This window comes from Nelusetta ayraudi, unplaced genomic scaffold, assembly GCF_046127955.1.
Source record: "Nelusetta ayraudi isolate G7.1 ecotype Tasmania unplaced genomic scaffold, CSIRO-AGI_Nayr_v1 ptg000071l, whole genome shotgun sequence".
In the NCBI taxonomy this organism is placed as follows: Eukaryota; Metazoa; Chordata; class Actinopteri; order Tetraodontiformes; family Monacanthidae; genus Nelusetta; species Nelusetta ayraudi.
Window position 1 is genome coordinate 1,439,650 of NW_027466121.1, and position 25,187 is coordinate 1,464,836.

Here is a 25,187-nt window from a genome sequence, read left to right on the forward strand (position 1 = left end):
AAGAATGGGTGTAATTGGTCCCCGCTGATTCCAGCGTATGGAAGTGGAGCAGCCCCTTCTTGCGTGTTGTTCCCAGGCAGGCGTAGGTTACGTTACCTAACGGGATCACCTGAAAGTATGAGTTACGCCTTCGAACAAAGCCCGCAGTTACTTAACTCACGGTTACACGATCTTCCTCTGCGCTCTGTGGCCGCGAGGTCTGCGTCATCCCGGTGACAATGGCGCCGTGTTACAATCACCCCTCTGCCTTTTTGTTGGTCTAGGCTCTTTGTTGAGGCGGCGCCAGACGTTATTACTGAGCGTGTATTTGGTTTTCTCTCCCCTCTTTTTAATCAACCGTCAGGTCGGACTATGACGACTGGAAACCCGCCCTTGCCAGCCTGCTGCAGCCGATCCCCTTCCCTAAAGAGTGAGTATTCACACGGTTACGCATCAAGAGCTCTGTTTTACGTTTCTTGGGTGTGTTTTTTTTTTTTATTTGCCATTATATGCTGATTGAAATTGGGTCGGCTTTTCCAGTTACGAACGAGAGGAGACTGAACGCGCTTTCTCCCCTTCCAGGCCAAAGTGCTAATTGTCTGCGATGAGCCACAGTGTCAACAGTCCCTGCTGGGATTATTGTAGCCAAATGTTTAGGTACACGGTGGACTTGAGGCAGAAGAATCAGTTTCCACCATCAATATCCTTCTAACGTTATAATAAATGTAATTAGGAGAGGATTATTATGATTCGTCGCAGCAGTAGTATATACAAGAATGTTGCAGATAACAAGAAAAATAACACACAATAAGACACAACAGAGCAATCAGTCCAAGTCAGCTTTATTGTCACTTCTGCTACATGTACTGTATTTGAAATACTCAGGGTGGAACTTATCTTTCTCTCCCAGTTCACGCTGCAGCAAATTAAAACACACACTGTGTAAAAGATCTACAAGTAAGTACAGAATAGCTAGAATAGGAATAGAAGGTCTTCAGTATGCCATATAGTGCAAATAGAGGAATATAATGCTGTTGGATTATATTCATTCAAGTGGCAGCAGAGCAATAGCTGAAGATTTAGTAATTAGTAACTGTTATAGTTGAAATATTTATTCTCATTGTCATCTTTTAATATCCCCTAATTGTTCAATTCATTTTTATTTCCCTCAGACATCAAACTAAGCAACAGTTTGTTTGTTCCCTTCCCACCACTGCCAGTAAAGAGTGAGCCAAAGCAAAACTACCAGCAACAAATTTACCATTTGTTGAATTTATTTTTTATTATTATTATACTAGGATCCAAATTCCCTATTCATACCTCGATATATTAATTCTAACATTAGCCAGCCTGTTTTCTTTTTGGTGAATGTTTTATTTCACCTGAACTTTAAATGCTTGCAATATATTAGATTCACTGGGTTGCTCTCTGTCCTTGGCTCCTTTGTCTTTAACTGCAGCTGCCTACGAATGCCTTCAAATAGTGCAACACCCATCCGCGAGTATTCAAGTAATCGGCTGGCAGTCAAATATGGGATGAATAAAAGACAGAGTGTAGTCCCGTGACCTTTGCCTGTCCGAAAGAGCCTAAGTTGCAACATACGGAAATTGACGTGTTTAAAACTCTAATAGCTTCCTATCAGTCTCGGCCTTTCCTCCTGCTTTTCTCCAAACACCGTCCCCCGGTGGGTACACACACCTTCTGTCCTTCTCCGCCGTGTCATTTGGGGCCCGGCTGCTGACGTCGATGAAGCCGACTGAACGCAGCTCTGGGGAGACGCCGACTGGAGCGGCAGGCTTCCTCTCGCTCTCCCGAGGTCCTCCCTAATTGGCTTACAAGCGGGCCGTTGCGCCTCGTCGGTAATTTGGCCGCCTGATTTGGAGCTTCATTAGCATTAAATAGGCCCCTGACTTGTTGTTTCCAGTCGCGCACCTGTCGCTCGCCGGGGCCTCTGTTTACCTGTCGGCCGGCGCCGACAGGCGTCATAAGGAGAGGGCAACAGTGCTCCCCAGCACCCGGTGAGCCGCCAAGGTTACGGTGAGTCACGCGCGGCAACGCACGCGGTGACGACTTCTTCTGCAATGGTTTCGAAAGGTACCGAGAAGCAGAAACATTAACAAAAAAAAAAAAAAATAGTTTGCGAGTGGATAATAAAAAAAAAAAACAACTCGTGAGCGGAAATACACGTTCCTAAAACGCTCCCGGGTGCGATTCTGCGGGACTTTTGGCAGCGTTCTCACTCCAGAGGGGCCGATTGGGCAGCGACTCCTCGCGTCAGCCTGACGCGAGAGTGAACACGTCGTTCACCACCGCCGTGAATGGATGTGGGCGTGGGAGAATAACGTCTTTCGACGCTAATGCTTTGGAAAACCCAGGCCATTACATCAAATTATATCAATCAAGTGTGCGTTCGCGAGTAGCGTTTCGCCGCGCGGCCTAACGGAGCGTTCTCACGAAAACACTGTCGCGGCCGCGGTGGGTAACTAATGACATACTGATGTTTCTTCAAAGCGCTGGTTGAAGGAGAGGATGGAAAGTGACACAAAAGCAAGGTGTAACATGACTAATGGATGAGCCCTGCTGACTTCCTGACCCCAGTCTGATGGGTGTACGCTGCATGCATGCATGCATGCACAGGTGTGCGGGATCCCCATAGCTTTGTCCTCTGTCAGTGAAGTGCAGGCGCTGGCTCTCGAGAGAGAGTCTCTGTCTCAATGTGGGAGTGATGTAATTTTCTGTACAGTAAAAACTGAAGAGAAACGGTTTCCATTCTGTCCCCTTCGAAGCAATGGTATTTCAAAACTTGCACTTTTGCAAAGGAACCTGATTTTAAATAGCAGCCGGAAAAACATCAGTTCATGAATAGTATAATTTGTGTTTCTCAGTTTCTCACTGACTCTTTTATTGCTTTGACTTCTTCTTCAGGGCCCTTGCACACGCCAAATTCACCAAGTAAGTTATTCAAGATCTTGGAAATTATTTTTTATCAGTTGATCTGTAAGGTTGGATTTTTGTCAAACAATTTTGTAATTGTGTTTTCTTTGTCCCTCTAACAGGGAACTGAAGTATGTCATTCAGAGGTTTGCAGAGGATCCCAGGCAGGAGGTGTGTGCGCGTGTGTGTGTGTTTGTGTTTTCTTTTGTATTTTTCCCCGCTGTCTTGTTGTGTAGAAAATTAAAAAAAAAAAAAGAGAGAGAGAGAGAAATATATTGAAAACAATCTGTATGATTTGTGTATGTTTTTTTTTTTTTAGGTCCATTCATGTCTACTCAGCGTGCGTTCAGGGAAGGACGGCTGGTTTCAGCTCTACAGTCCGGGGGGTGTAGCTTGCGACGATGACGGAGAGCTCTTTGCCAGTATGGTGAGTGTGTTTATCCTGAAATATAATATAATATGATCATAATAACGTAATCTAATCAACGTAGGATAGAAGCAATTAAGCCCTCCCGTTGCTTCCCTTCATTTACTCCAGGTTCATATCTTGATGGGCTCCTGCTACAAGACCAAGAAGTTCCTGCTCTCCCTGGCCGAAAACAAGCTGGGCCCCTGCATGCTGCTGGCCCTGCGTGGAAACCAGACCATGGTGGAGGTACGACCGCACCACTGTGACGAGCCCGACTTAAAGGGAGACTGTGATGGTTTTCAGGTTTGACCGCTCAGTGGCAAGGTTATGCAAACAAATAAGATTGGTTCTACATTTTGCCGCTTGCAGAGTCAAACTGACATCACCTCGGTGACATGTTTTTAATTGAATACGATACCCAAATGTACAGGTGTTTGAAGTTAGCAGTTATATACATATATGTGTGTGTATGTATTTATGTGTATATATATACATATGTATATGTATGTCCATATGTATTTATGTATATGTATGTATACATATACGTATGTGTATATATATATGTGTATATGTGTGTGTGTGTGTGTGCGTGTGTGTGTGTGTGTGTGTGTGTGTGTGTGTATATATATATATATATATATATATATATATATATATATGTGTGTGTGTATATATATTATTTTATTTATTTTATTTACATAAAATTTAAATATAAATAAGTTTTACTGTAATATATATTTATTTTACAGTAAAACTTATTTCAATTTTATTTAAATAAATTGGAAATAATCCAACTGCCCACATAGATGTAAATGTTCGTTTTTCCCTTCTGGCTCTATAAATATTTTGTTTTATTTATTTCTTATGAGTTTGCGTACATTTTTCTCCTCTTTGCACTATATGTTGCTGTGTTTATGCACATTTCCCCAATTCTGGATAAATAAAGGCATTCTATTCTATTCCGTCACGCCCAGATCTTGTGTCTGATGCTGGAGTACAACATCATCGAGAACAACGACACACAGCTGCAGATCATCTCCACACTGGAAAGCACTCAGGTTGGCCTTCGCATGTACGAGCAGCTGTGCGACCGACAGCGGGAGCTGAAGGAGCTGGTAAGTTCCTGCCCCCTCCAGTCTCGTATTTCACCGTGTTCTGCGGTTGTAACAGTGGAAATTTCCCTTGGGAAAATAATTGTAGAAGTGCACACACACACTACTCCATGTCTTATTAACGTATCCCACATTTCTGCTTGTGCTCAGCTTGTGGCCAGAGACAATACGTCACCCAGCTTTCAGGGAGTAGGCTCATCATGATGCGTTGCTCAAAAAAAGGATCATCTGTGATCTTTTGACCTCTGACCTATGCCAGTGTTCTCTCTCCCATCCTCTCATGGTGTCGCCTTTGTGTCTTGTTTACTGTGGAACAGACCAATAAATACAAACTAAATTTACCAGCCATTTCTGTCACAATTAGGACTCCTTCCCCCATCATTGAATTGGGTTTGATACAAACTCAACCACATTATAAAATGGTTTAAATTAAAAAAAAAAAAATCAGTTGCCAACATTAGAAATTTTAACTTGGAATTTTAACAGAATTTTTCTAACAGTATGGCATAATAAAATAGCCAACCATTTATCAGACACGCAGGTATAAAATATAAATGCTGTTCAATGACTTTGTACATTGTTTAACATGCTTGGATTAAACATGAGGAACACCAGCAACCTCAATTTAGTGTCATTTATCTGTTAAATAAACGTATACTTTGTCACTAATGTTTTTCCATATATCTTTTTACCTTATGACCATGAGTGCATTGAATACTTCTCACATGCTTTGTACCTGTCCACTCTGTTTCTGTCCACACATTCTTGCATTGTGCACGTGCAACGTAGAACGTTAACGTCCATCGTTTTCCTGTGAAACCTCCTGTCCTGATGCAGAGTGCTTTTGTTGACCTGCTCACACACCCCACCTACTGTTGGGAAATATTGTTGCTTGACACAGACGCCAACTTTTTTTCTCTCTCTCTCACTCCCTAGCAAAGAAAAGGAGGCCCCACCCGGCTGACTCTGCCCTCCAAGTCTACGGTGAGATTTTACACAGGAGCTTTTTTGAACCCTTTTCCCCTCCCTATAATCCAATTATTTGTTGAAATATATATATTTTTTTCTCTCTCTCTCTCTCTTCCCTCTCCCCCTCTCCCTGAAGGACGCTGACCTGGCCCGTTTGTTGAGTTCTGGTTCTTTTGGGAACCTGGAGAACCTGAGCTTGGCCTTCACTAATGTCACCAGTGCCTGTGCTGAGCAGCTGATCAAGCTGCCGTCACTCAAACAGCTCAACCTCTGGTCTACCCAGGTGAGAACAGTTTTCAAACACGCATGCATGCACATACACACACACACACACACACACACACACACACACACACACACACACACACACACACACGGATTAGGTCAACAATGTCAGTCCTTCGACTTGTTTTAGTACACCGCACATATATTTTAATATTGTTATATACGTTTCCTTTTTCATTTTCAAAATAAAATACTGCGATTGACAAACGTGGTCATGGCTCGAGAATACCTCAAGGTTTGAGGTTTTTGTTTTTGTTTTGTTTTTTTGGAGAGTATCTGGACATTATAAGTATACAGTATACTGGACAGTATAAATACTTACCGGTAATCGTTTTGGAATGTCTGAAAATAAAAATAGAATATTTCCACAAAGGGATTATTATTGTTCTCTACAATGTTCCTCTTGTTAAGTTGCATATAGAGCAGGATAGAAATTGCAATTTTGTGTGTGTGTGTGTGTGTGTGTGTGTGTGTGTGTGTGTGTGTGTGTGTGTGTGTGTGTGTGTGTGTGTGTGTGTGTGTGTGTGTGTGTGAAGGCTACCCGCCAGTGCTAAACTGACCTTGTGCTCTTTCTCTAGTTTGGTGACGCAGGGTTGAGGCTGTTGTCCGAGCATCTGGCCTGTCTTCAGGTTCTGAATCTGTGTGAGACCCCCGTCACTGATGCTGGCCTGCTGGCGCTCAGCTGTAAGAAAAAATAATAATAATTCAAGTCCTGTTTATAATGGTCTGTTGGTGCGCATGCATTGATGTTCATTTTGGCTTTTTTTCCCCCTCCATTATTATCTTCTGCAGCCATGAAAAGTCTGTGCAGTTTGAACATGAACAGCACAAAGCTCACTGCTGACACATACGAGGACCTCAAGGTAAAACAGCTGGCTATCAGATCGCAGAATGGCAGAGGAATCTGTTTGGATGGAATAAATTAACATTCCTACTGACTTTGTTTGTCTCTGCAGGCTAAACTGCCAAACCTGAAGGACGTTGATGTTCGGTACACAGAGGCCTGGTGATCCACCTTGCTCACACAAGACACACACAGTCACACACACACACACACACACACACACACACACACACACACACACACACACACACACACACACAGGGGGACAAACGCACACACACACACACACACATATGCGCGTACATATAATGCATTGGCTTACACACAGACCAGGCCCCACCTCCACCATCAGCAGACCAGGAGCTCGACCATCATGCCAGCATGAGGTTTAACTGATGACAACCAGAAAACATGCAAAAGAAGGAAGGAAGGAAGAGCTCATCCACTTCAGCAGACGTCACCGCCCTCTCTACTGATGCCATCACCAGGAAGGAACTGTGAAGGCAAAGTCGTTTTTTTTGTTTTCTTTTTTCTGTCCCGGAAGGAGAGAAACTCGCCCTTTCCCTTTATTCCGATGTTTAAAGGACCTCGTTTTTAATCGACGTGCGAGGACGCACTGCAACGCGACACCAGGGGCTTGTTTTCCCCCTCCTGTCTTCATGTTCACGCCTTTCACCCGTTCATCCATTCATTTTCTTCGTCCCATCTCATCATTCGTCTGTGTTGGGAGGGGGAAAAAAGGAAAAGAAACAGAGTCAACTTCTCTCTGGTCTGAACACAGCAGCAGCTTCACATTCCAGTCCCATCGGATCCACAGTGTAGCTCCGCCCACCACAGAAGTGTTGAACGCTTCGGACCCCCCCCCCCAACCAACCAACCAACGCCAAAACCTTTCGGCTTCAGTTTCAGGTTACAAATTTAGATCCGTATCAATTTCTTTGTGTTTTTTTTTTTTATTGGGCAAAAAAAAACAAAAAACAACACAAAACAAACACAAAAAAAAAATCGGTAAAAACAGACTGTGCCTCATTCCTCATCCGTCACGTTGCTCATGCACAAAAAGAGAAGAGAAAAAAAGAGAAAAAACTTTTATCAACTTGAATGAACATATTTTTTCAGGCATCTGTGCTTTCATATACTGTGTGTTTCTATATAAAAATGTGTGTTTGGGAAAAAAAAAATTCAAAAAAAAAACAACAGAAAAAAAAAATTCCCCCCCTTCCTCCTCCTGTGATGACATTTCAGAACCACTGTGGAGAGTTTGGAGCGGTGACGGCGCTGCGCCTTCTTTTCTCATTTCTCTCTCTGTACATAACCGACGCCGATCGACCCCCCCCACCCCCGTCGCTATTTAACAGGGCAGTTTGTGTAGCAGTAGCTTGGCGGTCTGGGACCGCCTGATATTTATATAAGTTTGTGTCTTTAAAACAAAAATGTTCAATGCTCCTTGTCTCTTCTGGATCACATTTGAAGTACACGGCCCCCTCCCCTCCCCCCACCTCTCTCTCTCTTTTATATTTTGTTTTTTATTTTTCCGTAAATTGCGACATTGAGCAGAGAAAGCCAAACGCAAAAGGCTCCCGGCTGTCCGGCCGTCCGTCCATCTGACTGTGGATCTTCTCTTTGCCTGGTAGCGGCTAGCGGCCCTTGTAACGGACGACAAGACTCATCACCAGCTTGAAAGTTATACTTTCATCGTCCCCCAGACTGTTTTTTCTTTCTTTTTTCTTTACCCCCCCCTCCACCCACCCACCCAAACAAAGGACACCCTGCCAAACACTTCCTTTTAAAACAGGGGTGTCAAACTCAAATACACAGAGGGGCTAAAATTCCAAACTTGGACAAAGTCACGGGCCAAACATTGATATTTATTGAGGATAAATCTTCCTCCAGATATAAACAGCAAACCTTTTTACATGGACCCCAAACAAGTTTTGCTTCAACACTGACTATGGAACAAGCAAAATATGAATACTATACAATAAATAACTTCATACTGCACACATGCAAAATCAAATTTCAAAAAAAAAAAAAAAAAACTCATCAAAAAAGGTGTCATGTAAGCAAAAAACAAACCTCTTTTTCATTTGCAGCCTTCTGATTCAAATTTCAACAGTAACATTTTCCCACTGGCTAATCATACATTTAAAAATATAATAACAACAATAAACTGCTGAAATCATCATAATATCCAGCAATGAACATCCTGTACGGATTGAGCAGAGCATTCTGGGATTTGTAGTATTAGCAGTTACATGTGCTGTATGATAGCGGCGGGCCAGCAGCACTAGCAGTGACTTTCTATTGGCCTTGCGGGCCAAATGAAATGACACTGGGCCAAATTTGGCCCGCGGGCCAGAGTTTGACACCTATGTTTTAAAACGTTGTTGTGCCTTTCACTTTTGTTTGTCTGTTTATACAGATTGTGATCTAAGATGGGATTTTTTTTTTTTTTTAATCGATCACTTGTACATATTATGTCAACAACAACAAAAACTCTATCGGGGAATTAATATCCAACTTTTAAAAAGCGCCTTTTCAAAATGCCCGTCAAAGCATCGTCAGGTTTGAATTTGGCAGCGTTTCATTGGATGAGTCGAACTGCCTCTGACGCACTGTAAGTATCACAATCTCGCTTTTTGGGTTGATTTGTCTCGTGCCAAAGGGGCCCAGTAAAAAACACAAGACAGGTCAAGTTTTCTCCCGTCATTTCCCCCACTGAAGTCAGCTTTTTTTTTTGCCCTAACTCCACGTCCATCCTCTGTCTATTTATTGGCGTGACCTCCGGAAGGATCCAGAAACTGGCTGAACGGGAGGCGAGGAGCTCGTGGGAAGGACGCCGTCCAAATGATGACATGATTTGTTTCCTATTTATTTGGGTGCCATGACAGGTTTTTTTTCCCTTTTTGTTTCCTGTTAGGTTAGGGTTAGAACTGTGTGTTTTTTGTGCTCGGTCATCTTAATGTCTGACCTTGTGCTCTCTTTTCATATCCTCTATGATGTATATATAAGTGTATATAGGCATCTGACTTTCTTTTTTTCTTTCCTTTTTATCCTTTTTTTTTTTTTTTTTTTTTTTTTTCCTCCGTGATTCTCTCGGCCTCCTTTTTGCCGGCCGGGCTGTCGTTGCCTTCATCTTTAACATATGTGTGGTTTGTTTTCCACAGAAGTGCACTGTAATCAAACATGTTATGGTTTCTCGTCATATCTTTTAGCCTTTTCCAAAGTCCGACGATCTGATAGTGTTAAATGGAAAGTTGTTTTTTTTTGTTTCCTGTGTTCTGATCCATTTTTGTTTGCTTTTTTTTTTTTTTTTTTTTTTTTGCATGTACACATTCATTTGTTATGGTTATTATCTTTTGTTTGTGTTTTTAATTTGTTTTTGTTTTGTTTGTTTTTAAAAAAAAAAAAATGAAATATGTTAGAGGTTTTGATCACTATCTCACTGAGATTAACGAATGAAATGGAGAAATATCGTTCAACCGTGTCGAGATTGGTCGTTGCCAGGATCCTCCCTTGAGACTTGAGAGATGCTGATGGTCACTGTGGTGAAGCCAGTCAATGTTTTTATTTTTTATGTAATGCCAGTTTGAGTCACCTTTGGGTTTAAACTGACCTCAGTTTCGGTGTAATCTTGTCGGTTCAGGTAAAATCTGAAACGCTAATTTCAAGTTTCTTTAATTGTTCAACTGCAGCCAGATAATCACAATGAGGTGGAGCGCAGTGACCAGCCATAATCAAAGGTTTGTTCTCAGAACACTTCCCGAAATCTGTTTCACATTTAAAACTTGAGGAATCCAGTTTGCGTCCGAGATGTGTGGACGAATGTGCGAACTGTCGTTGAGAGTTTGGTCAAACCAGAACAATTGGAACCCGTGTTTTTTTTTTATCTGATTTTTTTTTTTTTTTTCAATATCTCTTGGAAAAACTAGGTCGAGAGAAAATTCTGTCACTGAGCTGATCTCACAGTCCTGTCAGCCATAATGCCACTTTGCATGTCGAGGTTAACGATGTGCAATCTTTGTATCACTGTAGATCATGTAACTGTTGCATTGGAAGAGTCCATTCTCTTCTTTCATGTTTCTGTGGAGCTCAGTGCTTTTGATTAGATTTGATTCTTTTTTCTTTTTTTTATGTTTCCACTCATATTCCCTTTTGTTCTTGAACCAACTTCAAACTGTAGAAATTCTACCATGTCCAGGTTGTGTACAGCTGTGCTTAAATCTTAACCGTTATAGAACGAACAAGGTCAGATGGGGCACATTTCTACGAATCTGACAGATCGGGGGGGGAAAAAATGCAATTTTCCACTATTTGTTGTAAAACTTTTCAGTGGCAGCTGGAAACAGGGTGCCCTTCATGTCTCTCTATTTTTCAGTCTTTCTCAGCATCGATCTGCTTCTCCTGCTGGGTTGTCTTCATTATTATTAATAACATTATGATTATTGTTATGATTATTATTATTATTGCTGCTGCTGCTCTATGGCTGTTGTAATAAAAAAAAATACAAAAAATCATCAACAGGAAAGATAACAAGTATGATGTGACAATTTCAATCAAAAATAAAACTGTCTGTGAATATGTTTCAGCTTTGACGTCAGTGTTATTTTTTTCTTTCCTTTTCCTTGCCGAAGACATTTTTTTATTTTATAAACGGATTTAAAAACACTATGGAAAAGTCAAGACTGATTAAATGTATTTTGATGCCTGTGCAAACCTATCCTTGGGAGTCAGTGCAGGTAGTTTCACAGCGTTCGATTGTAATGTTATATTATATTATTACAGTTCGTGACCCAAAATAGCTATTTTAATCATCTTTTTGAGGACATGTTTACTGTTGTCCACCAAACTTTAATTGTGTAATATTTGGAGATTTTGAAGAAGAAACGGTGACATCAAGTGGTTACATTTCCGATTGCAGCGTCTTTCACTCTCCCTGACCCCTCCTAAGCTTGCCAGTGAACTACGGTGGCCTGCGTACCCAACCCTGGATACCTCGTCCATCTTCTTCTTCTTCCTTGGTCTATTTGAAGACACGAGCAGTCATCCTAATTGCTAAACACGCTGCTTTGTGGGGCCTCTCCAGGCGCTCTAGCTTCCTCCCACTATCTAATCATCGTTACAGAAATAAATCACAAAACTTTATTGAAATCACATGATACAAGTAACGCAAAGACTTTCCCTTATTAGTAAGGTGACATGGCTATTTAATACAAAAAAATGGCTTAGTGCTCGTGGATCTTTGCTTCTGGTTATCTGACGCACTCGGACGAAATCACCAACAACTTCGTCTTTGTTTTAATTTCAACAGGGACTCCACTTTAGAGACTCCAGTCTTGTTGACTGTGATTTGAAAGAAGCCATCCTCAGTGAACCTGCTTAGGAGATCAGCCTCACCATGAGTCTCATAGAGTTTGCTGCTTTGAGGTTTACCTTTGGTAAATCAGGCCCAACATTGTTTAAATATCAAGCTTATTGTTAGGCTTTAGTTAAGTTCAGTTATCAGCGGGGAATATTTCTTGCGGACGACCACCGTGGCGGAGCCTTTCACGTCTTTCAGTCGGTTTGAGTCAAAATCCACCAGCAGCCTCCTCACGCCGGTCCGCACAGGCGAGAAGGAGAGATTGACAGCTACCCTCTGGCCTGGTGCTACGTCCCCACTGAGAAAGAACAGAGAAACACATTCACAATGCTGTTAAATGTTTGCAAAAATAATTCCAAAGTCCAAACAATGCAAGTTGGGTGACAAGAAACAAGACAATCAACTGTAAATATTCAGTAGTGGGCCAAGATTTTTAATTTTAAAAATCAAGGTGTGTCAGAAACTACAAATACAACTTCCCCTCCACTCCACAAGGTGGTTTAAGTACTTCCTGCTAATCACTACCTCCCCTATTAATGGGGACAAGTATAGGCGGGACTTCCTCTCTGCCTCCAAAACAATTTTGCTTACCTGGTGATGTATGCTGTGTGTCTTTGTAGAATGTACATTCAGTTTCACCCCTTTTTTATATATTAAGATGACATTAATGGATTTAAAGATTTTATTGTGAATTTAATTTGAAGTTTGATATATATTATTTAGACCATTTAACATTTTATTTGATGGAAAGTGAAATTTATAGTAGATAGAAGAAGATGATATAGAACCTCAGTTCACAACAAGGTGGCAGTTTTCATGGCCATACACACGGTCTGGGTTTCTGATCTTTACACACCTGCCTCACTATAGAGCGTACACGTTTGTAGAAACGTTGTCAGTGTCATTACTCACTTAACATAGACGTGAGTGGCTGACAGGAGCCCAGCGCCCTCCACAGTGAAAACACCCCCCTTCAGTGCCACTGGTAAGGGATTCACAAAGGAGATGTACGCCATGGCTTTTTCCCACAGCATGGCTTTTCCTGGCACCTGAGGGGGAAAAAACAAGCTGACGGTCTTTACACTGCAGTGTAGAACAACAATGTTCTTATCCTATTTTGTTTAATTTTTTTATTTAATTTACTATATCTATATATTATACATACTTACAGTATATTCAACTACATAACTATAAAAACTCAACGCAAGGATGCATTTACAAATATCCTGCTCTATTACAACACACTGTTTCATGGTAAACCTACCAACTATTATTTCTGATAATTAAAATACCATGACAGCAATTTTACAGCAAAATTAACAAAATGGTTTGTTTGCTCACATTCTTTCTTTTTATTTTGTTACATAAACAACATAACAAACTTCGTAATATGTTTCGAAGGATGAAGGCCAACACGATAAGGGCAAAGACTGTATTTGTGCACCAACCTCAACAAGGACTTCAGGCATCTTCAGTGGGATGTTCGCCACTGTCATGATGGGTTCGTTCTCTCCTGCAGCCTCGAGTAATGCTTTCACTCGAATGAGACGGTGATCAGAGACACATCTGGCGTAGTCTTCATAATGCAGACGGAGAACTTCCTTGCAAACTAAATGTTCAGAAGCACAATGTCAGAAAAAAAACAAACAAAAAAAAAAATGGTTTCGCCAGTTTCGGGGCTTCTCTTCATGTCGTGTGATGACGTCTGACCTGTATGAGCAGGCACGGTTACACTTAGTGTCTGTCTCTGGCACTCCCCCCGATGTAGAGAATTGTACGTTACAGCCAAGATGAGAACAGTCAGCTGAGCGTAGGCGTCACGACCTCCATCATTTCTGACCTGCAAATGGAAAAAGATGTGAACCTCATGCTTGTGATTTACTTTACATTGTCCAAACAGAAAACTAAAGTCAAGTAAAGGTCCATCCCTTATTTGACACTCTTACCTCCACAATCACATCAAAATCTGTTCCAAATATTGGCGTGACATGTCTGACTGACAGCTTTAAATTTGGGGGCGGTGCCTGATCATTGGTTGGAGCCGTGGTCTGGTGTCCCGCCTTCGTATAGACGTCCCTCTCCTTCAGTGAGCCTGAGAGGAATATGCTTATTGAAAAAAAAAAAAACATCTGGAACACAACTTCTGGGCCTTTTCAGATGACGTTGCACCACAGCTAAAGGTAAAGTGTGTAAGATTTTTCAAGAGGAAACAGTGACATCAAGTGGTTACATTGTAGATTGCAGCATCTTACACTCTTCCTCCCCCTCCTGAGCTTGCCAGTGAACTACAGTGTCCTGCCTACCCAAACCTGGATACCTCATCCACCTTTTCGCTCCTTAAAGGAATAGTTCAACAATTTTGGCAAATTCCCTAAATTGACCAATTGCCATGATGACTACAGTCATGTGATCGGTGTATTCCCTTTAGTTACCAGTGCCTGTTGTTTGTTTGTTTTTTTTGTCTCATAATGTTACATTATCATTTCATAGCATGGTGATAATTTGCCAAAAGGTTGGACTGTCCCTTTAATGCCAATTTTTATCCCGACCTTCTGGGTATTTGTAATTGCAGGTGACATCCTCTCGACCATTGCCGTAAACACTCTTGGTGCTGATGTTTCTTCCCACACTCCTTTGGTCCTCTCTGATCTGTCACAGTGAACATAACTTCAATGGATTTGTTCAGTTTATTATTAATTCAAAATTATATTCAAGTCAAGGTCTAATACCTTCTTCTGCTGGCCATCTCGCTGGATAATCCAATGGACAACGTCTGCGTTTACTTCAGCAAATATGAAAGGTGTGTCGTACTTTATTTCAAGGTCTCCCTCCTTAATGGCTCTTACAGGGCACGGGCCACACTGATATTCACCTGTGGAGCAAAATAATGCTTTAAAAAAAAAATAAAACATGCTTTGATACATACACAGGAAGTAAACCAGTCTGAATCTGAATATAACAGTTTTGTGCGATCAACAAGAGCCAGAAGTTAAGGTTTCAACAGTCTTGAGACATCTCTTGATTCAAGCACAGTTTTCTCTGCTCTTTCTCTTAAAAAGGAACTGTTTGGAGTAAAAGTTGGTGAGTTGCCACAAGTATCATCTTTCAACTGACACCTCCCTACCAAAATACACTCTAGTATTTTGGAATTAACACGTTCTTAAACTTTTCAAAGGCGTTTCAGGGGTTTAATGAAGAGAAACATCAGTAAAAAGTTGGAGGTGACAGTAGTATAGCTGAAATGTACCATTGCTTAGCTCCTGAGGGGTGGGGTCCAGAACCTGCCAGCCATCGTTTTCTTTGGGCAAATCATCTCGCCTCATCCAGGACTCAACCCAACAATGGAAGTTCCTGGCAAAAAGACAGGATATGTCTTTCAGAATATCAAAGGAAACTGTAGTGACTGTAAAGAAACCAGACTAAATTGTTTTCTTGTTCCTACCAGATTTCTTCATTCTTTCTTTCATCGTAGATTTCTAATCTTTCATTTAGCAAGATGTCCAGAGACAGGTTTCCATTTGTATCATGGGCTGATGAGAAGTTTGTGATGCAGCGTGTAGGAATTCCAAGGCAGCGCAGCACTGTGAAGGCAACACGGAAATAAAAATGTGTTGGAAAGAAAATTGGAAAGCACTAGAACACGGGTTCCCAAACTTTTCCATGCCATGATCCCTCAAAAAGCATTAGGGGTGTTGGGGATCGCACTAAAGTACCACATGTCCCACGGACCGGTACCGGTCCACGACCCAGGGGTTGGGGACCACTGGGTTAGGGTTGGGGTTAGGTTAGGGTAGGGGTTGAGGTTGGGGTAGGGGTAGGTGCTGGGGTTAGGGTAGGGGTAGTGATTGGGGTTAGGTTTAGGGTTAGGTTTGGGGTTGGGGTTAGATTTAGAGTAGGGTTAGGGTTAGGGTTAGGATTATGGCTAGAGCTAGGACTGGTGTCAAGGTTGGGGTAGGTTGTAGGGTTTACAAGAGGGGAAGGATCCAGTCTACCCCATCTCCATTTGATATATTACTATCAATTATATTTAATAATATTGAATAACAATAATTATAGGTTATATGTGTTCATGATAATGATGAAGATTATTTAATTCTATGATTTATCTACATTTTTTCCTATCTTCAGTCCAATTTTATGCGGCCCCCATTCCACTCCCTGGCAGCCCTTACTTTGAAAACCACTGAACTAGGGGAAATAAAAGGGTCGTGAAGGTCTCACCTGTGCAGGCAACAGCAGCCAACACCCAGCACTGGCCATATTTGACTGCCCTCGCCCCAGTTTTGCTCCACTGTCTGAGGATTGGTACACTGCCAGTCCACCGATAAGGTGCGATGCCGTCATAGTAAGGCTCATGCCACTGACAGGCAAGTACGCCCCTGTCACCGTTTGCGTTCACCTGTATGGTAGATATAACATGTCATGGAGATATCTCTGGAGATCAGACATAATATTGAAAACTATATATATATAAAAAATTTAAAAAAATGTGTGACGTGTTCTGGCACATGAGATGAGGATAGAAAATAAGCCCTTTGAGTTGCGAAGCAGGTATATTTGCAGTTACATAAGAGGAAATATGTGTACGAGTTGCACAAAGAGAACATAAATGAAGCTCATATTCTCAATTTCTGTGTCAGTTGTTTAGAGGAGACTGTCACCATTGTAGTGATCATCCTGCTGACGTAAATGGGATCACATCTGCGCTCAATGTCCTTTGCCAGGTTTTTCAGCGCATTCTTTGAATTGTCCAAGATCTCAAAACAGATGTCCATTACGAAGTCCTCAAACTGGGAGAGGCAGAGAGAGCAAGAGGAGAGGGAGTGAAACACAGTGGAAGACAAAAATGTAGCAAACGTAGCAAAAAGAGGTTTTGCCCACATAACAGCAATAATGTTGTAGACACATAGATTGTGTTTTACAAAGTGATTAAAAAGTCAAGTATTAAGCACCAATTTACAAATTGATTTTGTCATTTAATTATTACACTGTTATATACTATGTATATTATATTGTTACGTTACAACATAAGTGGCGTTCCCCACTTTTGTATCTGCCGTCTGTTTGTCCCCTGGCTGTTTGTCCTCATCGCTGACCTTCCAGTAAGCTGTGAAGGAACAAGCCCTTGTTTGTGTGGTTTGGCTACATTCTGTCACCTCACGTCCACATGTCTCCTCCGTCCAACTACCAGAGGATTTGATGAAGACCTAGACAGTCCGCAATCCCACACTGCTGTGGCAGTTCACACAATCCCCTCACTGACTTGACAGACGTGGACGCTGTACGACTGTGTGCGACAGAGTTTACCCAGGCTCCTCAAGAGGCAGGACAAGGGTAACGTAAAAAAGGCACCAGCTGTTTGGAAAGGGTCCCTGAACTCACCAGATTTAAAAAAAAAAAAAAAAAAAAAAAAGTCAACCTTTCTCCACTTTGAAGAAACTAGATTTTAAGTGTGTCACACTCAACAAAGGGGGGTTTGAGGTGTTTGTGTGTGATAGTTACTTGTCCGTAGTTCCAAGGAATACATTGGATGTTATCCCAGGTGCCCATGTAAATGGCTCCATCCTCATTTATGACATACTCCTGGAGCAGACTTTCATCAGACAGGTACACAGCATCATCTGGTTGGCACACACACACAGACACATCCTGATTGGTTTCTTGAAATAAAATGAAATATTTGTACGGCACTTTGATCATGCATCTGCTCTACGTTTTTGGCTACAATCTAATTAGATTCAATAGGGGGCGTTGGGAAAGGGTGCGTTCTCTAACCACATACTGTATTTGTGACTAAAATGAATTAGGGTGATACATATCAATATATATTAGTTCTGCTGGATGGTTAACAAATCTTAAATAATGAAGTTGACTTATGGGAGAGAGGGAGAGCAGACAGTAGAAAGTGTAGTGACTTTACCTTTGCACCACGGGTTGAAGAGGAGGTGAAACTTAATTTTGTCCTTCCTCTCTACAATGTGTCCATCAGGGGACATGATTAACACGACCAGATGGTACTGGCCAATGGCAGAATCTGCTGGACTGCACAGAGTGAGAATTGTTTCGCTCTGCACTTGCTGCTGGTAAAACCACCAGACGCCAGCAGCCGCCCGAGCCTCCTGAACCTTGATCGTCACCTCGTCTCTCTTGCCTGAACCGAGGGATACAAATTCATTTTTAGTTGTAATAAATGATCTGAATAGTTGTATGGCTCAGAAGAATGGGAAAGTAATGCCACAAAACAGATTTGGAGTGTAGCATTTTCTTGAACGAAGCTCATCCCTCGGGGGGGTCTGTGCCTACCGAGGTGCAGAACCAGCTCCAGGCGATGCTTGGAAGGCAGAGGGTCGCAGTACTGCAAAGTTATGGAGAAAGGCTGTCCCCTGCGGACAATCAGGCGCTCCCGATCGATCTCCCTGGTGCGGTGAGCCAAGTTGTTTTCTTGACTCCGCACATCGACATCAGCAATACAAGCTGGAGGAGAAAACATAAATAAGTCTGAAAGGAATTGTGGCAGACAGAGAAAACTAAAAGAAAATGGCATAAAATCAAGTATTTGGAAATATTTTAATGTTTTTTGTAGGTTTTATTAACTTCAGTTAATCTAGTAATAGTCTTAAATGTGTTTTTGATTGTGGTTGTAGTCTTATTTCCTTCTGAAAAAAGATATTCTCAATGCATCTCAGCTTTGAAATATACAAAGTTAAGCTTGCAGATAGATAGATAGATAGATAGATAGATAGATAGATAGATAGATAGATAGACAGACTCACGTTTGTGGTTGTACATTGTAGAATCTCTATCTTCCAAGTACGGTCCCAAGTGTTCTCCAGTCTTTACCCTCCTTGATACAGAACCAGTGTCTATGCCAGGACTGTATTTATGCAGTTTAATTTGGTCCCACCTCTCTTGCACACACACCCACTCACACATAGTCAGTCACTCACTCACTCCACCTCATCTCACCTCAGTGAACTCTGACATCACCAACAAAAACCTGCAGTCTTCTGTGGGAGGGTGACTGGTGTTTCAAGATTTTCAATTCTATTTTTTTTTTTTTTTTTAAACCTGAGACACCGGCGGTCTATGTTACTTGTGAATATTGACAAGCGTGTATTAAATAATAAATAATGCTACTTAACTTCAAGTTTTACATCAGATGAGGTAGAATATTGCTCCAAACTGGTTACTACTATTCCTGTGAAAGACTTTGCCATTAATGTAAAGCGTTATCTTATGGGCAATGTGTTTGAATGGTGAGAAGAAGCTTGGGGAGAACCAATGTAGACACAGGACGACATGCAAACTTCACACAGAACGAAGCTGGCTCGAACCCAAGACCCACAGCATGGTAGACTGGTAGACTACGGCCAACTATTTTCAGAATGTCTTCAATGTTGGCTTTCGCAAAATAAGTTAGCATTGCTACCTCGCAGCGAGAAGGTTCCAGGGTTCCTGAACATGTTCTCCCTGTGTCTCCAAAGGTTCACTCGAGGTATTCATCTTCACCACTTTTCCTTTTTTAAAATTCCATACATTGGTTCTTGAGAACTCGGAGGCTAACAGGGAGGAGCCGAGCCAATAAAGCAGCACAACAAACAGTTGTCTATTTTTGCTATGTTTACTGACTGGAAAGCATACTATCAGTGTGATACTGCTCTGGGGAATTCCTGGGGTCGTCATGTTTCGGGAAATTGAGGTCTTTGACTGACCTCAGCGGTTCAATCACACCAAAGTGTCAACTGTGACACACGGTTGAGCAAGCTTTGCAGGAAAGTGATTAGTCTCGTCACTCTCCACGCACAAAGCTTGACATACGTACAAAATTGTCAATAAAATTAAATTAAATTAAAAATGTAAACGTGCTTCACTCTACCTGGCTGCGGCACACTGACGTTGGTGTTATTGGCTGAATGACAGAAGAACCTCTGAAAGGCGTGACTGAGATGTTTTCACAGAAGCTCTTAGAAACTGTAACTGTCTGTATTGTATTTAGGATGGATTTTTATGTGTTATTTATTGTGTTGCCCTAAAGCTTTAAAAACAATATACACATCTGTTCCTGTTTTGGCCATCCATTTGTAATGGCACTGTGCTCAAATCACTAATTAAATATAGATGGCCACCTACAATATATTATATGCTGATCAAGTTCATTTGGTCTTCTCATCTATACTAGGGACAGGGTTGATCTACACATATAGACCAAATTAAAGTTTAAAATACCCGACAGTACTCTGGTGCCTCAGTCTTCTTCAGAGTGTCACATGACGTGACTGCTTCCTGTGTTGTATTGAGAGGCACCCCACACACGGTGAACCAGGACGAAGGAGCTCTCACACACCTGGGACACGGTTCTGCTAAGCCGCCCCCTACTGGCCAGAGAACGACCTGCCCCACCACCCGGGACACACCAGAGTCTTATGACTCTGGAGACTTTTATGAAAATGTTTCATTCTTGTTTTATTGAATCCGTTTTGACCTTCTCTTACTTGCTGGTATGGCTTAACTTTCCCTCAAAAATAAAAACACTTTGCAGGGTATAGTGGGAGTGTGCAGCAGAATTGCAGGCATTAACCTCAATGACCTTACTGATGTGTACAAGCTCAGAACTCAAAATCCTCTCTGACCAGAGCCACCCCTTGGTTGATGAGTTTGCGTTGCTCCCGTCATGTTGCAGGTGCACCCTGCCAAGATGCCGGACAGATAGACTGAAATATTATTTGGTCCCTGCTGCCATAGGTCTTTTAAACAAGTGATTAATTGATTAATCTGTTCGTTATTTTTAGTGTTGTCTTCTGTGCTGTATGTTGTTACTTTGTGATTGTGTGGTTGATTGTCTTAAGTGACTGCTGGCAGCAAAACAATTTGCCCCTTGGTGATAATAAAGACTCCTTGAACCTTGAACCTTTAATGAGAAACTATATCAGTTTTTAAACTTGTGAAACACAGAAAACAGAACTCATAGTTGTAGCAATGGATGAAAATATTGTTCCAGTGAATATTCAAACACTTGCGAGTGTCTCAGTTGTGTGACGATGGCTGAGCAGATCGGCACACAGCCTTTGCCAGAGCTTTCTGGATGACCGGGTACAGTTTGTAGCATCCTTCAATGCAGGTACGAACGCCGGCCTTCAGAGTGTCGCCCGTCATGTCACCGTCCGACTGCAGTCCCGAAATCTGGTTTAGGCTGGGAAGAAACGCAACGGTCAGACCGCCTTGGTTCTCGGTGCTCGTGGAGCCGCAGCTGTTCTCCTCGGCGTAGGAGGGGTCGACCACGTAGGAGCCGCCTTCCTGCCGGATGGAGCAGCCCAGCACCAGGTCGTACATCTCGATCCCTGCGTCTGCCAGCGCCAGGGAGGCACACGTGATGGCGTGGGCCAAAACGGAGCCGCTGTTCTCGAGGATCATCACGTTGACTTCGATCTGGGAGCGGGGATATTTGTGGAGGCACAAGGCTGGTTGCAGACTCTCGTGCAGCATCAGCGAGAGATCCTTGTCCTGGCTTCCCTGAATCCACGAGCCCCTCTCGGGACAGGAGAACGGGGCGAAACGCATGTCAGTGGTCAACCTGGAGTGGAGAAGATGCAAGCGATAGAGACAAAGTGTAGTAAGTTCTATTAGTTCATAAAAAAAACAGTATAGAAGGTAAGATGCCAAGAAGGAAAGAGAGAGAAAAAAAATCAACTTTGTTGTTGTATTGTTTAAGTCTGGCCTTTGTCATATTCTACTTTTGAAGAAGCCTGAAGTAGTTTTCACGAGGTAGTTTCGAAAAATAGTTTCAAATTACATGTCACTAGTGACTATAAATGACACTTTTATTTTTATTTTTATTATTTTAAAAATAAACCATACATACCTTCCACACTTCATGTCTGTCTCATCTCTTCGCTCCGTTTCTCTGGGGCCGTAAACGCAGCACATCAGCTTGGTGTTGCCAGCCTCGATGTACGCGGAGCCTTTCGCTTGGCTTACCAGTCCGCATCGGACAAAAACGGGCCGCACGTCCACTTCATCTCGCTGACGTCCATCGGGTCGAGGGCCGTGCGAGGGCAGAGCACCGACGGGCTTGCACACAAACAAAGACGGGCTTTGGGACACATCTGGCCCGCGAACACGTTTTGTGTCAGTCGGCATACTGAGGGGAACGTCAATAGTGGACGAAAAGAGCGGAAGCAGCACGTTGTTTTTTTTTCTGCAACGGAGTTCAGTCAAGACCCGCCCCTTCGAGCTTCTGATTGGTTAGAGGGTAATGGGTTCCTATCCTATTTGTTGTTAGCGTCTGTTAGCGGCAAAGGCAAGAAGAAGTAGCCAATCAGATGCAAGTATTGGCCTTTCAACGGAAAGTAGCAGCGGGTTTTTGCTGATCTCTGTTGCAGGAAAATTTACCACGGAAGCTGTGACGAATTAGTCCGACTCCAAACCCGACCCCCCAAAAAAAAACAAGAAAGCGCAAAAGGTTCCCCTTTGTTTGCGTAGTAGCGTGAACAAATGATTGTTGATAAATTGATAATCTGTGGATAAATATTCCGTATTATATTGAGGTTTCCCTAAATTACACTTCCAGAGAATTAATGGCATAATTTTTTTAATTTGTCATGTTAAACAATTGGTCACTCTTCCACGTCAAAATTAATAGATATCTCAATACATTTTTAAAACGACAAAAACAAGAATATTTATACAAAATTACATATATCATTTAAGTGACCAAATTATTAATACATTATCAAGCATTCCATAAAATGAAGAGAACATGTGTTGGCTTTCCATCATATGGCATCCATTGCATCAGCCGCACTGTCGAATTGTATACGATTGGCGTGGCGGGCTCGGGTGTGAACGACAGGAGCCTTGTCCAATAGCCACGGGTTATTTTTCAGCCTGCCGGTGTTTCGAACCAATGGGTCTCCGTCAAATTGCTTGTTCACTTCCTCCGAGCTGTCTACGCGTCTTTTCAGTCGGGTGGCGTGGGACTACAGCAGTGAGTCTGGGACCTGCGACTGATTCATTGTGCAAAGTATCGACGACTGTGAGTATTACATTTCACGCATAGTTTTGAATAAGCTGTGTGTTCGCGTATCGAGTCCGGTCAGGTGTAATAGCCGCATTGAATCTTCGCCTCAGCTTAACAGTGTGGCGCTAAGTACATTCGGTGTGCTAACGTCACGCCATGCTAGTGGTTCTACAGAATAAGTTCACGGTTGACAATCAGACGGCGGTGTGAAATTTTCGCACGTCAGTTTTTAGACGCTCTTTGAAAAGGTTTGGTTGCTTGTTTTTAACCGCAGTAGACGGACTTGAATCCATTCAGCCGTGAACACATCATACAAGCCCGTCGAGCGCTTTGTTGTGAGCCACAAATATAAACTATTTTGATGCCACGGAAAGGTCCTTTATGGTGCAGCGTCTTCTTCGACCCACTGAAATCATCCACTGTCACTGGGCGTACACATTTTCTGCACCAGCCTCCCAAAACCCTTGGTTGTTTGGCTTTTCTGGCTTAAAAAAAAAAAAAAAAAAAAATCAAATCAAATAAAAATGGACAGTATGGCTTTTACTTGTATTATTTATGCCATTGTTTAATTTAAGTACCTGATCCGTCATCTCACCTCATAACGTGTCCCTCTTTACGCCGGTGTTCCATCAACAAATCAATGTTTCTTTCACAACACAACGTTACATCATGCACCTATCATGGCCTGACACTTCCTTAATGTTTCTCTCTGGTTGTCTGCATTGGGCTTTTTGTCGTCAGGATGGGGACACTGGCTGTTTATCGTCCACGTCCTGACCCCAGAGAGCGCACGGCACCAGCTGTGTGGTTTCCTTTACCGTTGAAGGGAATTCAGCGAGCGCTGCCTTTCAATTAAAAACAATGTCCTGTTGGATGTGATGCTGTGGCATTTGGACAGAAAACTCAAGACATTCTGACTAGATTGTTTAGATTCCGCACTCCTAAAATTGTCTCACGATGCTTGCAAAAAAAAAGTAGCTGTTTACAAAAGAAAATATATCAATAACTAACGATCAATATTCGCGATAGACCACATCTGTATTCATTCTTCCGTCCATCCATTTTCTGTCGTTGCTTCTGCTGCATTCAGGGTTGCGGCAGTGCTGGAGCCAATCGCGTCTCTCTTGGGGCTCCCTGGACAAGTCACTAGTTTTTTGTAGGGACCAATGCATAGAGACAAACAACAGTTCACATGACACCAACCGCCAGTTTCCTGCTCTCTATATATTAGCCTTACGAGGCGTTTCTTAACTGGTGGTTCACGACCCAAAAGTAAATTTGGGTCGCGACTTCATGATAAGGAAACACACGTTTGTCCTGAGACTCCACCAGTTGACAACCACTGGCCTGATGTGTACGTCTGTTGCTTTGAACTGGAGGAGTAGCTGACGAGGACCCGCACAGGGACAACAAGCAAACTCCCCACGGAAAGACTTCGGACCATGGAAATTCAGGAATACCTTATTGATTATTTGAGACAGTAGTGCAGAAACACTGCTTGAAGTTATAATATCCGTATTTTATCTGTCCTGATCAAATTTGCAATACACACGTCATAAGGTCATTGGACGATGCAAGCGGCAACATTAAAAACCACACCTAAACCTAATAATCCACTTAAACGAAAGAAGCGATATTGTTTCTCCTTGGCACTGTGCTACTGCAGAAAACTGCCAACTTCTAAAATAATAATGTCTATGACTGCAACGCCTACGTAATTTTAAGTCACTTTGGAAAAATATTAAAGGCTCAGGCCAAATAATGGATGTTGTGGTAATCGTCTCAATTTTATTTAAATTTTATTCTGCTCTTTAAACTCAGTCTTTAGAAGAAGAAAAAAAAATTTGTGGCATTTTTATGACATAGGAATGATGATTGGAGCAGCAGCCCTGCAGGAAGAGCTTGTTATGGCACGCCTTTAAAAACGGTTGTAAACCAAAGTGTCAAGGAATTTAAAGACAAAGCAGTGTCTCTCTTGACAAATAATGATGGGCCGAGTACAAACTATATCATTTGTGTGGCTTTGTAAAAGTTGAATCGAATCTATTATACAAAGCTATCTATTTTTGGTTGGATCGCAGTAGGAGCGATGTGTTGAAACCGGTCAGACGTCAACTAAGCCAGCGATCCAGTAAATTGCTTTTTAGGTATTGTCTCTTCAACTGGCCGCCACCCTGCAGTCCTCAAAGTGTAGCTTAATAGTAGCATGTTCGATATGGGGACAGATTTCACACACACTAGGCGTTTACTTGCGTACAATGTACTCAGCGTTTATC

The 25,187-nt window shown here is 42.2% G+C and overlaps 3 protein-coding genes across 3 annotated transcripts in view; 1 reads left to right on the plus strand and 2 right to left on the minus strand.

Moving 5' to 3' along the window:
• cmip (c-Maf inducing protein) overlaps nt 1–11,120 on the plus strand; it is a 36,421-nt gene extending 25,301 nt beyond the window's left edge. The window contains exons 11-21 of the mRNA XM_076042945.1: nt 344–409; nt 2,905–2,931; nt 3,036–3,084; nt 3,233–3,340; nt 3,452–3,568; nt 4,297–4,437; nt 5,371–5,418; nt 5,540–5,686; nt 6,267–6,372; nt 6,481–6,551; nt 6,645–11,120. Coding sequence (XP_075899060.1) covers nt 344–409; nt 2,905–2,931; nt 3,036–3,084; nt 3,233–3,340; nt 3,452–3,568; nt 4,297–4,437; nt 5,371–5,418; nt 5,540–5,686; nt 6,267–6,372; nt 6,481–6,551; nt 6,645–6,698 — 934 coding nt within the window. The 3' untranslated portion in view covers nt 6,699–11,120. The remainder of the gene's footprint in view (nt 1–343; nt 410–2,904; nt 2,932–3,035; nt 3,085–3,232; nt 3,341–3,451; nt 3,569–4,296; nt 4,438–5,370; nt 5,419–5,539; nt 5,687–6,266; nt 6,373–6,480; nt 6,552–6,644) is intronic.
• tgm2l (transglutaminase 2, like) lies at nt 9,940–18,823 on the minus strand. The gene is made up of 15 exons (XM_076042946.1): nt 18,668–18,823; nt 18,198–18,368; nt 17,815–18,045; nt 17,397–17,515; nt 16,556–16,684; nt 16,116–16,293; nt 15,337–15,475; nt 15,142–15,245; nt 14,624–14,766; nt 14,444–14,543; nt 13,841–13,986; nt 13,605–13,734; nt 13,343–13,503; nt 12,807–12,943; nt 9,940–12,192 (listed from the first exon to the last, which is right to left on the minus strand). Exons 1-15 carry the CDS (start codon nt 18,681–18,683, stop codon nt 12,018–12,020), a joined length of 2,079 nt encoding a protein of 692 aa, XP_075899061.1. The 5' UTR covers nt 18,684–18,823; the 3' UTR covers nt 9,940–12,017.
• A 1,962-nt stretch (nt 18,824–20,785) lies between these two features.
• Nucleotides 20,786–22,171, minus strand: exosc6 (exosome component 6). Its single transcript, XM_076042790.1, has 2 exons — nt 21,754–22,171; nt 20,786–21,465 (listed from the first exon to the last, which is right to left on the minus strand). The coding sequence occupies exons 1-2, from the start codon at nt 22,029–22,031 to the stop codon at nt 20,919–20,921; spliced, it is 825 nt and encodes a 274-aa protein (XP_075898905.1). The 5' UTR covers nt 22,032–22,171; the 3' UTR covers nt 20,786–20,918.
• Nucleotides 22,172–25,187: the final 3,016 nt, after the last annotated feature.